A 13539-nucleotide genomic window follows, 5' to 3' on the forward strand; every position below is an offset into this window, starting at 1 on the left:
TTTTGTTTTTGAAGACAGAGTCTCTGGGTAATAGCCTTGGTTGTCCTGGAACTGGCTCTGTAGTCCAGGTTGGCCTTGAACTCACAGAGATCTGCCTGCCCCTATCCTCCAAGTGCTGGGATTAAAGGTGTGTGCAAACACTGCTCAGCTGAAAACTTAATTTTTTTTATCACCTAAGTACAAACAGTTAAAAGACCAGACTTTTTAAAAAGTGCATACACATTGGAGATTAATGAGGAAAACTGTGTGAGGGTGAAGCTGCTTCTAGGACCATTTTCAGGCACTGAAGATTATTTATAGGCATTTAAAAAGACGTTTCTTTTGGTTAGATGGACAATTTGTTCATGTCTTTCAGTGCAGTAAAATGACAGTCAAGTAGGTTATATTTGCAACTGGATAGTTGCATGTTAACAGGCATTGCGACTGTGGCTAGGCTCTATGCACAGCAGAGTTCACACTAGTCGGTCTCCCAGGGTCTTTAAACTTTGACTCAGTGTGACACTGAAAGGCTCTTTTTTCTTGTTTCAAAATTTTTGAGGCATCTTAAAATTTATTGTAATTTTCTTTTTAGTGAAGTCAGTTGTTGCGAACTAAGTCATCGGTTCGGTTACAGAGTCAGCTGCTCCTGGCAGTGAAAGCTTATTTCAAAATTCAGAGACCTGTCTTTCACAGATGTCTGTTTATTTCAAGTCAAGGTCAACATGGCAGGAGTCATGAACATTGTGAAGAGGGCAGGACAAACATTCCTCCAAGCAAGAATAAAGTGGGATGGGGGTGGGGTTGCCCGGTTTCCCTTCCGCCAACAGAGCAGCCTCCATCCAAGGGAACTGCATTTGTATTCATCGCTCCATCCTTTGTGAAGGTGTGGAGATGTTGTGGGTTTGAGTCTGCCCCCGCCCGCCCCCTCTCCCCCTTGCACGGTGTCCTAGGCACCAGCTAAGGCCTGGAATGAACTTACACTCGCCCAGTGTAGACTCATTCACAGCTGTGTGGTCCTGAGCAGGGCACTTCCTCCAGAGGAATGAAATAACAAGACCCGCAGATGGACCTGTCGGGATGCAGCCAGCCCTTTGGAGCCTCTTTTGTTCTAGGCCATAAAAACCAACACACAATGAAAATAAGACAAAACCCAGCAGCCATTTCCCTCTCCTTTTCTCGATCTCTCCTTGCTTTTTCTGCAAGGCATTTTTGCGTGTTTGCATCCTCTGGGTGGGGTGGGGGCTGGGAAGGTAACTAGCCATGGGAGGCGGGCATTGCATCTATTGGGGGGATATCCATATTGCCAGCCCGGGTTGAGGTGGCAGGCTCAAACAGCTTGGACTCCAGGCAGCTCCTAGCTGTCTACTGGGGTTTCCAGGAGCCTACAGCTGCAATCCCGGGTAGCACGCTGCTGCTGTGCCCCGCCCCATCGTCCCCGCAGCCTCGCTGGCTGCTGGGCTTTGTGGTTCGCCAGTGCCTCTGGGCCCCTGCTGGGGTGTCGTCAGGAGCATGTGCAGACAGCAGCCCAAGGTAGAGCGAGCTTGCCGGTCAAGCCCTGAGACTTGCCTGGCAATGCCATGTTTGTGTGCTTGCTCTAACTCGGGGAGAGCAATTAGGGAGACGACTCCCCGGCCGGACTTGGCTCATGTTTTCTTGTTTCTGTTTCAGCCTTCAGGATAATTCCTTCGGCAACGCTGCTGTAGCTGAGTAAGTGATTCTTGCCATACAATCGACTTGCACGTCTGTCTCTGAAGCAACTGTGGTGAAGGTGCCCATCATCCCCAGCCCCTCTTCCCAGATGATGCATTGTCTCCTGGAACCTGGGGCTGCGAGGCTGGTGGGGCCCACACACCTCTCACAGGTTGCTGTCAGTATTTTAGCAGCTGCAGGGTGGGGAGGGGGTGGGGGATTAGACCCAGCAGATTACTGAGGGAGGCTCTGTGCTCCAAGATGTGCAATCCTGGAGCTTAGCTTAAAAAAAAAAAAAAAAAAAAAAAAAAAAAATGTGACATGTCAGAAAGGACGCTTGGTTGTATTTTGCCAACATGAGTGTCAGTTTTCATGGAGTGTATGCTGTGTACATTGGTCCCAAATAGATGGATGTGAGACGACTGGAGTTTAATTCCAGAACGTTTAAACGGGGTAAACTTATCGTCCCTCTCTGTGTGGACAGATTTTTAAGACACTGTGCGGTAAACTTTTGTAGACGCCTTTTGTCTTTTTTTTTTTTTTTTCTCATCTGACCTCAATAATGTGACTATAGGGAAATGCCTTACCTGATGCACAGGGCAACTAACAATACTTCAAAGTGGAGAGAGGGGAGTAGTGTTTTACTCAAGGCCAGCCCACATAGAGTTTTTTTTTTTTTTTTTTTTTTTTTTTTTGATATTTACAGAACTTCATTTTTATTCTGGTCATCCCTTCCTTAATATTTTCTTGTATATACATTTTGTTGTCATTATATGTGATACATATAGCAGGGTGTATGAACTATATGTTTTCCATCTATATGTCTTATGATAGGGAAATTTGAATTTTGGTAAAAGTCACACTGGAAAAGCTTTGCAGGGGGGTGTGGGCAAAGTTGTGTATTCCTCTACTTTTAAAAAGTCCCAACTTCCATACAGAAGCCACAAGTTGACTTGGGAGCTATTTCACAAAGGTACGTGGACAGTGAATAGAGCATCCCTTAGGTTTTAAATTCCACCATCATTGCAGGAACTTAGAGAGGGAAGGCTGGGTTCCAATGCGCTTCCTAGGGTCCTCTTTCCCACATGCCTTTGCTGCTCAGTTTGGCTTGCTATTGCCATAGTGTCCCACTTTGAGCTCACCGAACTGGGGCTCTTTACAAGGAGACCAGGATGACTTTGTAAGATGTACTATGGCCTGCTCACTGGGACCCTGGTCATGGCAGTGGCATTGTTCTGCCGGCTGAGAGGAGAGGAGAGATCTGTGGACCAAGGATGGGGCCTGAGTTCCTTGGTTCAGGCAGTTAGGTACCTACTTCTCCTTGCCTCTGCTGGGCTTCCTGGCAGCATGTGTTTTCTGGGCTTGGTTCTTGGGTGTCATATGTGGCTGGATCCCTAGAGTCAGCCACAGTCACAGGCCCAGGCACTTCAAGATGGAGACATTTAGTTTCAGATTTCATATGGATTGTGTGTGGGGTATGTGTTGTGGTTAAATGCTGGGGAGACTGTCATGTCTCATCCTTGGATACTCCCCAAAGAAGTTCTGATTGCATAAGATCATGTTGTTACTTTTAGAGATGTGGCAGTGGTTCCCTTTTAAAAGGCTGTGAGTGGTGAGTGGTGAGGAAGCCATCTGGCTAATATAAGAATCGAAGGAACTGACAACATACTGTGTGTGTCACAGGTGTGACACAGCACGGACCATGGCCATCTTAAACCAGTGGTTGTCAAACTGAACATTGTTATTTTTTTTATTTTACCCTCAATAATATGAACCTGTTCTTGCACATGTGGGCACAATCTTTTATCCAGCAGGATCAGAGGGTGCTCTCCCAATACACAGACATAGCAGGTGCCCTGCAAGTCTTTGGTTGAGATATTGGTCTGTTCTGAGGATGCCCTTCCCTCTTTGATGCTTCTGAGATGAACTAATGTCCTCTACCTCCAGTCCCCACCATCTCCTTTACCTCCTGCTCCTCACCACTGAAATTCCACCTGGAGAGGCTTTCCTTAGGGCTAAGGCCTCTGGTTTTGATTCTTATTAAAATGGAAATTAAAAACTCTCTATCCTAGAAGGTGGGTCCAAGTAGTCATTAGTGTTTGCTATGAATTATTTTATCAGATAGTCTAATCTGAAAGGATGCTAGTTGGCCAGTTGTGTGTGTGTGTGTGTGTGTGTGTGTGTGTGTGTGTGTGTGTGTGCCTGTGGAGGCCAGAGGTTAACATCCTGTATTTCCTTTTATCTCATTCAGCCTCATCTCTCACTGAACTTGGAGAACTTGGATGGGGAGCCTTCTGTCTCCATTCATCCCAATTCTAGGGCTTTATATACACCACCACTCTAATGGACTTTAAAGTGGTTGTTGGGGATTCAAACTCAGGTCTTCACACGTGAGCCTAAGACAAGATCCAGTTGACCACACTCATGTCTCACCAGCTGGAGGTCTTGGGAGAGTGAAAGGAAAGTGGAATTGGAACTATCTTTTCTTGATATTTCTCAGGTCTTGAAATGCCTGTAGATCAATCTAGGTGAATTTAACTCATTTTTTATATATACCCCTCACACCCTCCGGGGCACACACACATCTGAGTAGCCTTAGCCTTGTGGCCACATCTGCAGTGTCTTTTCAAGATGTTTTGTTTTCAAAGTCTCTTACTGGGTCACAGTATTTAGATTGATGCTTCACTTGCAAGAGTTCTGCCTAGTAGCCTCTAGGCATTGGTTTACAAAATGAACTGATTGTGTCTACCTGGGAAGGGGGTTGGCTCTTGTGAAAAATAGATTCCAGGCTTAGACAGGACCTAAGATGGGTATTTGGGTTGGAGTCAGGTCAGAGCTAGCTTGGGTTTTAGAAACTGTTAGATGAAAACAGTTTAGAAGCACAGTAGATTAGATAAGTGGCTGGTCAGTGCTGTTTAAAAGTTTACATCACAAGGGACCAGGGAGATGGTTCAGTAGTTAAGAGCACTGTGTGCTCTTCCAGAAGACTCAGGTTCAATTCCCAGTACCCATACGACAGCTCACAACTGTCTGTAACTCCAGTTCCAAGGACTCTGACACCCACACAAACATATATTCAGGCAAAACCCCAATGCACATGTCTTAGTTAGGGTTTCTATTATTATGAAGAGATACCATGACCACAGTAACTCTTATAAAGGAAAACATTTAATGGAGTGGCTTATAGTTTCAGAGTTTCAGTCCATTATCATCATGGTGGGACACAATGATGTGCAGGCAGACATGGTGCTAGAGAAAGAACTGAGAGTCCTACATTTTGATCCACAGGTAACAGGAAATGAACTGAGACACTGGGCATGCCTTGAACATATATGAGGCCTCAAAGCCGCCTCCACAGTAACATACTTCCTACAACAAGGCCACATCTACTCCAAAGCCACACCTCCTGGTATTGCCACTCCCTATTAGCTTATTCAAATGACTACAGCACATAAAATAAAACATAAAAAAAAATAAAAGTTTACATTATAGTGCTGGGGGTGTGGCTTGGCATGCATGAAGCCACATGCATCAAATAAAACTGGGTGGTGGTGGTTGTGGTGAATAGCTGTAACCTCCAGCGCTTGGTGGTTAGAGGCAGGAGGATCCGAAGTTCAAGGTCATCTTTGGCTACATAGAAAGTTTGATGCCAGGCTGGATTACAAGAGACAGCTCAAAAAACAAAATTCAGTAAGCAACTCTTCCCAGAGGTTTACATACTACAGTCAGAGCTGTATGGGGCTGAGGCAGGGCCAGGCTGGAGTCTGCTCTCTCAAACAGGTATTCCAGAGAGCACTGTTGCAGGAGATTCTGGGGCCACACTTTGGGAAATTCCCCAAGAGGTTGCATCTTTGCAATGTTGCCTTCAGGGGTGTGGTGCTGCAGGGGGGAGGAGAAACCATTTCTCTCTGCCACCCAGCCAAGTTGGGGGCCTCTCTTCCTATTTAACCAGAGGAGATAATGTCTCAAGGACATGTCTTGCGCCTCCATTATTCCAAGAGGTCTAGCTCTCCTGTCTCTTGAGCCTCTAGGAATAGAGACTGACAATGTCATGTGACTTCTGTCTGTGGACTTGGCAGTGTAGGCGGGAACAAGCAAGGTTCCCTAGAGTAAAGCCTTGGAATCCTGGCAATTGCATGGCCTCCTGGGACTGTATTTTTTCCTAGCTGCCAGGCTGGCCTGAGAAGGTGCAGATGGTCATGTGGGCTGGGAACTGTGCACTCCTTTCTTTTGTTTGTGCTTGGCGGACCGAGCAAAAGTGAAGGAAGGAGGAGGGACACAAGTTGGAGTTGTTGCTGAGGTATCTGAGCAATCTCAAGTGAAGCTCTCTGATAGCTGGCCGAGGAGCACTACCAAGAAATCACTTGCTAGAAGCATCTTTAACAGTTTTTCCTTCTCACCATGGCCAACCATAAGGAAAACATTCTCCCTCACATTTCAGTCACACACAGACATGTGATTTCAGTGACTTTCAGGAAGCAGTTGTTAACACTGTCTGGGCAGACATTTTCTCTTTTCTGCCTAATCATACTGGCCATAAAATGTTGGTGGCTAGCCACTTTGTGGAGGTCATCCACTATGACAGTGTACCATCCAAAGAGCTTCAGGACATTCTATATTATTGTAAGACTTGACATTTCCTGTCATTGAATTCATACTTGTTACAAATATTTACATGCTATACATGTTTCTGAATATACCATCATGATGGACTGTTTCTCTTTTTTTGAGTTGATTTTTTTAAGTTAGTGTCTAAAGTAACAGGTTTGCTTGTAGTGTTTTCATACATCCTTAGTTTTAGCCAATGATCCTCCTCCATTCCTCCCCTCATCTCTCTCTACCCCTCTTTGCATGCTTATATCATGTGTTTTGTTCTTTTTCCTCTTGTGGACCTTTTCTAGTTCTACTCTAATATACACATATAAACATCAGAAGTCAGGATCTACATAGTATTTGTTTTTCTGAGCCTAGGTTGCCTTGATTAATGTAATATTTTTAAGTTTTGAGGACCTAAGAGAGAGACCATGAAAAGGATTGGCCTTTAGACTCCTGTGTGGTACAACAGTATTTTAAGAGGACACCTTGCCTGGGTGAGTTGGCCCATTAGTCTGAGTTGATGGTCTTCCGGAAGTGGGGAGCTATGACTGTGGCTTCCTGTGGCAGAATCCAGTTTCATAACTAGGCCAGTAATTTCCCTTTGTAGGCTCTCCTGGGCAAGGTTAAATATGAGATGTTGGTTGAGTGGAGTAACGTAACAGAGATCTATCTCATTCAAAGAGCAGGGATGAACTCTGAGGACGTTGATTTCCAGGGCTGGACCTACATAGCAATTGGCAGTTGTTTAGGGGATATTTCTGATCTACTAATTGTTCCAGCCTTATGGCCCAGAAGGCACTTGTCCCTTTGAAGGTTCTGGTGCTGCATTTCCATTCTCAGACCATGATGCTTAGAGAGAAAGCAATGATTTCCAGAGGGGAAACACATTACTGCCAAGTCCTCAGGTAGAGTAGCTAAACTTGGGGCTGAGACTGTGGGTTAAACCCTTCGTCTTAGAAGTGAGAATTCTAGATTTCTATAATGTGTGACTTTTTCTATTTTACTCTTGGAAAACATTGTCATTCACATTGTAAAGCCTACAAGAACTAGGTTTGAGTACTGACAATGAGGCAGAATGTAAAACTTGGGAACTTAATTGCTATTTTTTCATGAGATACACAAAGTGGTGTTATTGGTAGCCAAAAATGTAAGAGAGCAAAGAAGTTTTGATTATTCAACTAAAATCAGCATTTTGTTAATTTGACCAACTTTATTTTATTGCAACAGGGAACAGATTATGTTAGATAAAGAGGGTTCAAGTCTGTAGGTGGCCCTTTTATAATTCACTACAAAAGTCATAATTTACAAAAAGGCTATGAGAGAAGAGAACGGGAGCTTTCTTCAGTTAATTTGTGGGCTAATTATACAGCATTTCCAGTGATGAATATTTAAATATGTTATTTAATGTAGCATGAGCACTGTATTATATTTGCGCATAAGTATTTATTTGTTTTCTTTTCACCCACTCACAACACTGAATCTCTCAGAACAGAATCCAAATCTTTTGAAAATCTTGTATTTTTTAAAAATAATGCTACTTTGAATACAAATATATCTAACATGTCTGAATTGAGGGAAGAAGGGAGTCAGCACTTAATAACTTCAATAGGAATTTGACATTGCTATCACATATTTACCTCAGTGGATTAAACATTAAATAAAACAAAACGGTCAGTCCTTATCTCTAGAAAATTTAAGACATATTAGTTCAACTTCTCACTGCTTTGATGTGACAACTTGACCCAAAACCAACTTAACAAAGGGTTTATTTTGGCTCACAGTCTGAGGGGATGGTCTATTGTGGTGGGCAAGGCACCAGACAGGAGCTTGAGGAGGCTGGCACATTGCATCTTGTCTGGAAGCAGGAAGAAATGGATGCTGATTACTCAGCTCACTTTCTCTCCCTCTAGGCCTCTAGCCCCTGGAATGTCACTGCCCACAAAGAGGCTGGATCTTTCCACATCAATTAACATACTCTAGAAACTTCCATCAAGTTGACAATCACTGTTAATCATCACAGAAGGTGAACTGAGCACCCGGGAGGCAGTAGATGCTTATTAATAGCCATCAGTTCAGTTGTTTAAACTGCTCAGTTACCCCTCCGAGGGAGCATTCTTAAATCAAGGATTCTTTGGGCATCCATTGGAGGCAATGCTGCCCTTGGGAGCAGTGATGGTATCCCTAGAAAAAGAACTGTATATGTTTTTATAGGTATAGGTGTGTCTACAGCTGTTTAGTGCAATAAGAGACCAGTTCACTAGATCTCTGACATACAAGATACCAAGACCTAAGGATGAAGAGTGAACATTTATAGAATAAGATGAGCATAGTTACAGTGGTGTGTGTGTGAATCTGGCTGGAAGGCTCCTGTTCAGAGCTGGTACCTCCTGGCTTTGTGCAGTGCAGGGAGGATGGACAGGGAAGATGGAAAAATGTTCCAGGGTGGGGCTGGGCAAGGCAGGATGAATGGCTTCAAAGAGGAACAAAGACACCCTCTTACTTATGGACAGGAACACTCTTACTCTAGGTTCCCTCAGAAATACCAGTGACTTTTAATATGAAAGAGCCGAGACGTTTTCATCAGGTTAATTAGGAAGTCTGGAGAAAAAGAAAAAGTTCGAGGACAGTTGGTTGCTGTTGTGGTGTGGAGTAGAGGAGAGAGTGCCCGATGTAAAGAATTGTGGGACCTTATTTCAGAGCACTCCTCTTGGTGCCTGACGTCCTGCTGGGAACACCTTGGTGTAAGTGAGATCTTATTAGCTTAAACCAGTGGTTCTCAAGGATCCTGTCACAGGGGCTGCATATCAGATATTTACACCATGATTCATAACAGTAGCAAAATGACAGTTATAAAGTGACGATAAAAATAATCTTCTGGTTGGGGGTCATCACAACATGAGGAACAAAGGGTTGTAGCATCAGGAAGGCTGAGAACCACTGACTTAGGTGACGTATGCAATGCTGTGGAGGTGAAAACTGACAGATGGGTCAACGTTTTCAGCTTTACAGGGTTTGTTGAGCATGTTGGTATTGTATCAAGACCTGGCAGACATTGGAGCAGGGTGTTTGTGGTTCTGTTTTTTTCTGGGGAGTCAATGGTGAGGGATCACTGTGTTGTATGATTTTCCATGCTAATCTTGACACAATTCTAGATAATTGCTGTGGCTACTGCAGTAGACATTTATATATGACATGCTGTTGTCCTTCTCACCTCAGGTGTGAGGAAGACCCAGTCTCTTTACATGAAGACGAGGACAACTGCTCTGGGCTCAGGTAGGACCCACCCTTGGTTCTGATTTGTGAGAAAAAGAGATCCTCTGGGTCTGATGTCTGTTTTCTGAATCCAAACATTTTTGAAATAATTTACTTATTTTTATTTTGTAGCTTCCATGTTTTGCCTGCACGTATGTCTATGACGGTGTCAGATCTTTGGAGTTACAAACAGTTGTGAGCTGCCATGTGGGTGCTGGGAATTGAACTTGGGTCCTCTGGAAGAGTAGTCAGTGCTCTTAACCGCTGAGCCATCTCTCCAGCCAGAAGTCTTTTCTCTGAGGTTTGCATCTTCTGAGCCAAGATTTGGGGTGTGAGCTTTTAGATCCCCAAACGCAGCCTTGTATAGGGAACTTCTCCATTAAACTTGACAGTGTACCCATCATTATTCACCAAACATGTTATTGAATGTCTTGGATGTCATTATGGACATTCTGGATTCATACCTGAATGAGAAACAAACGTTCCTGTAAAGGATGCTGCTGTCGCCTTTCGGTGGCAGGAGCTTGAGTAGATGCATAACACTCAACTTCTCACTACAAGCAGTACAGTTCACTAGAATGGGTTGAGTTCCCAGCCCTAGCTTGACCCTCTTGCCTAAAGCCTAGTGACAAGGAAAAAGTTTAACTGTTAACAATTGGATCACCAGCACAGTCTTTTCTTTTCCCCCAGCTGCTAATCCACTTGTTGGGTGTTTCACCTGAGACTCAACTGCTTTAAGTACATTTATTCATGCCCTGTGCTCTCTGAATCTGGCCCATGCTGCAGACCACCAATCCTGGTGTGGCTTCCAACCCCACACCCTAGGTAGTCACCTGTGGAAGGGGGTGTTGAGAGGTGGGTTGGGGGAGAGGGGCTGCTTCCCTCCCTGAACTTCCCCTCTCTGGCTTTCTGTGTCTGAGCAGCAGGGGATTGCTGCTTCCTATTCCATTCGCCTTTCTTAGGTGCATGTGACAAACACACCCAGGAAGTAGCTGCTTAGAGTGAATTGCCAGAGAGTAAGGTTGGCATTATTGATCATCTAAGCCTTAGAGTCTAAGGCAAAGAGCCTAATTCATACCCTCATTTCGTTATGGCTACAATTGCTTAGTTCCAGAATTGAGCAGGGTGTGTGAATGTGAGACTGGGAATTGAATCTAAGACCTTGAATATGCAAGGCTTTTACCCTGCCACTAAGCCACATCCCTAGCCTCCTCTTCCTTTCTTTTAATTTTTGTCTTGCAACAGAACTCACCAAGTTGCCCCAGGATAGACTTCAGGTTTGATCTTCCTGCTTCAGCTTCTAAAGTAGCTGGGATGGCAGGCCTGAGTCACAAAGTCACTCAGCTCCAAGGGAACACACATTGGGATCTTGTTCTATGCATTTGAAGCATTGCTCAAAGGCCTGGTTAGGGGGAAATGTATCACTTGTCTTAAAACTTATCTGGATGATTGGCTTCACTTCCAAACAGATCCATGTTGCAAACTATCTTAGCCGATGGATAGGAAGGAAGTGACAAGATTTCAGCCTGAGAGACTGAGATCTGTTGGACCATTCTGGGAGTTTAAGTTGGCCTGTCTGCTAGGTATGCTGTTTAACCACAGCATTTTCGAATCTTAATCTGTACTTGGGACCTCACGTACCTAACCTAAAGGTCTCACATTATTATCATGGGAGGGAAGTAAGTAGGGTTCACAAAGAAAGCAGCAAAGTGTCTCCAAGTGAAGACTTGGATGCACGGGAAGGGAGAGTGATAGGAATAGTGAAATTCATGGAGCTGAAGTCATTTGGCCTGAAGCCCTGCGTTCAATACCTGGTAGTGTATAAATCAGGCATGGTAGTACATGTATGTAATTCTAGCACATGGTGGGTGCAGGAGGGAAGGCAGGATTCAAAGCTCATGGTCATCTTTGGATAATACAAAGTTCAAGGCCAGTCTGGGATACGTGAGACTCTGACTAAAAAAATTAAAAAGAAAGAAAAACAAGAATGACATTCACATTTCTTGAGTTCTTTTTATTTATTTATTTATTTTTATTTATTTTATATAACCACGTCCATTTAAATGAAAACAAACATTTATAGACAATATTTGGGAATTTGGGCATCGTTCTTTCCAAACTACTTCCTGCTGGTAAAGGGCACTGTCATGGGGGATTCTAAGAAGCAGAAATCCTGGCTGTAGTCTGTAAGGCTTCTTGAGTTCTTAGGCCTTAAAAATTGCCTATGACTGGGTTCCCTTTGAATACAGTGTGGCGAATCTCGTCAGTTCTTTTTATTACAGGTTTTTATCTGTTTTGGATATGTTGTTAATTGGGTCTTTCTTCTTGCAGAGATGAAAACAATAAAGAGAACTACCCACAGCTGGGGGCTCTAATAGACGAGCTTGCTCCGCCCTCCCACGAGGCCCAGCAGCATGCAGAACAGACCCTGCTGGTGGATGGAGTGCTGAGACCCAGTATGGGTAACTTCAAGTCCCGGAAACCCAAGTCCATCCTCAGAGCCGAGAGTGGCCGGAACCATGGAGAAAGCCAGGTAAAACCCCACTATCAGACCTCGGCCATGGAGAGGTCTCCCTGGTTCAAGGGCACAGCCAGCAGCGTGAGCTTATTGCTGAAATATCAGCGAATATGTAGCCTGAGATATGGAGACACTTTCTTTAGGCCCTGGGTGCTCTGAGAAGGCTAATATTTTGGTGCTCTTTCAAACTGGCATATTTTCCTCTCTCCATTCTTCCCCCTCTCATCTTTTCCCTTGCCCCTCCCCCTCTTCTTTTCTTTCTAAGGTAGGGTCTCCCATAGGCCGGACTTGAATGTCATGTGTAGCTGACACTAATCTGCTGATAGCCTGCCTCTGCCATGAGTGCAGGGATTACAGATATGTGGTTTGTGTGATGCTGGGGGTAAAACCCAGGACTTGATGTATGCACAAGCATCCTACTAACTGAGCTCCCCTCCCCTGATGTCCCCTTCCACCTCCAAAATGGTATTTTTGAACACGAGATTTTGATTGACAGTTGCCCTGTTTTCTTAAAGGGTTTGGCATTCACACAGAATGATATAGATATAGCCTTTGTGCAGACTTGGGAAGTCCCCTCATCACGACTAGGAGGCTTAATTTGATGTCAAACCTTAGGCTAAAGTGGAGTGGCTTTGGATGCACAGCTATTGCATCTATGTTTGTTGTGTTGTATTGGTATGTAGCATTTGGTTTTCTGAGGTCAATAAATATTAAAACAGATGATGAGTGAATAAAGCATCTTTCCTAGTACTTTGCTAATAAGTCCATATGCATGTAAATGCATATATATATATATGAGACAGGGCTTTTCTATGTAGCCCAGGCTGGCCTCAAACTCGCTAGCTTTTTGTCTCAGCCCCCTGAGTGCTGAGTGACAGATGTGTGCCAGACTGATATTTTAAAAGCTTAATTTTTATCTAGTTCTCTGGAAATAAAGAAAATAATTGTTTAATCAAAAGGTCCTTAATAATTTTTGTTCTTAGGTCACATTTATTTAACATCTTCTATCATAATCATACTAGGAAGTCACTTTCTGACTCCAAAGTTACATTTGTGATACACCAATCATAACCTTTGGAACCTGGCTGTTCCTGTTAGATAGATTTGATTGTTTGCTAACACTTAGTTACCTGAAAATAATTCAGGAGGCTCATAGTGTGCTAGGTAAATCAGATTTTACCAGGGTTGGGTCTAATTTGCAAACTAACACCAGGTGATCTTCTGGTTGGAACAGACTTTGCAGTTTTAGACTGTTGGCATTCTGAACTCTTGGTTAGTTCTTTCATTTTTCATCCAGGTGTAAATACCTATTGCATTATGAAGCTGAGAGATAATTAAGCTTAGACTTTCCTTGTGGAGAGATGCAGTCATGTGAAATAACCATCATTTCTGATGGGCTAGAGAGTCTAAATCCACAGCAGCATCACTCTATGAAGGAGGTTGCACTGGGGATATAGCTTCTGAACTGACTGATCCTGGGTTGGGGGTTGGGGAGATGAGAGGGG

General features: G+C 43.9%; 1 protein-coding gene across 1 annotated transcript in view; it reads left to right on the top strand.

The window, feature by feature from the left end:
- The first annotated feature begins 1461 nt into the window (after nt 1-1461).
- Fam13c (family with sequence similarity 13 member C) overlaps nt 1462-13539 on the top strand; it is a 98335-nt gene continuing 86257 nt past the window's right edge. Inside the window, exons 1-3 of the mRNA XM_051186883.1 lie at nt 1462-1686; nt 9481-9537; nt 11848-12049. Coding sequence (XP_051042840.1) covers nt 1625-1686; nt 9481-9537; nt 11848-12049 — 321 coding nt within the window. The 5' untranslated portion in view covers nt 1462-1624. The remainder of the gene's footprint in view (nt 1687-9480; nt 9538-11847; nt 12050-13539) is intronic.

This window comes from Phodopus roborovskii, unplaced genomic scaffold (genome assembly GCF_943737965.1).
Source record: "Phodopus roborovskii unplaced genomic scaffold, PHOROB, whole genome shotgun sequence".
Taxonomy (NCBI): Eukaryota; Metazoa; Chordata; class Mammalia; order Rodentia; family Cricetidae; genus Phodopus; species Phodopus roborovskii.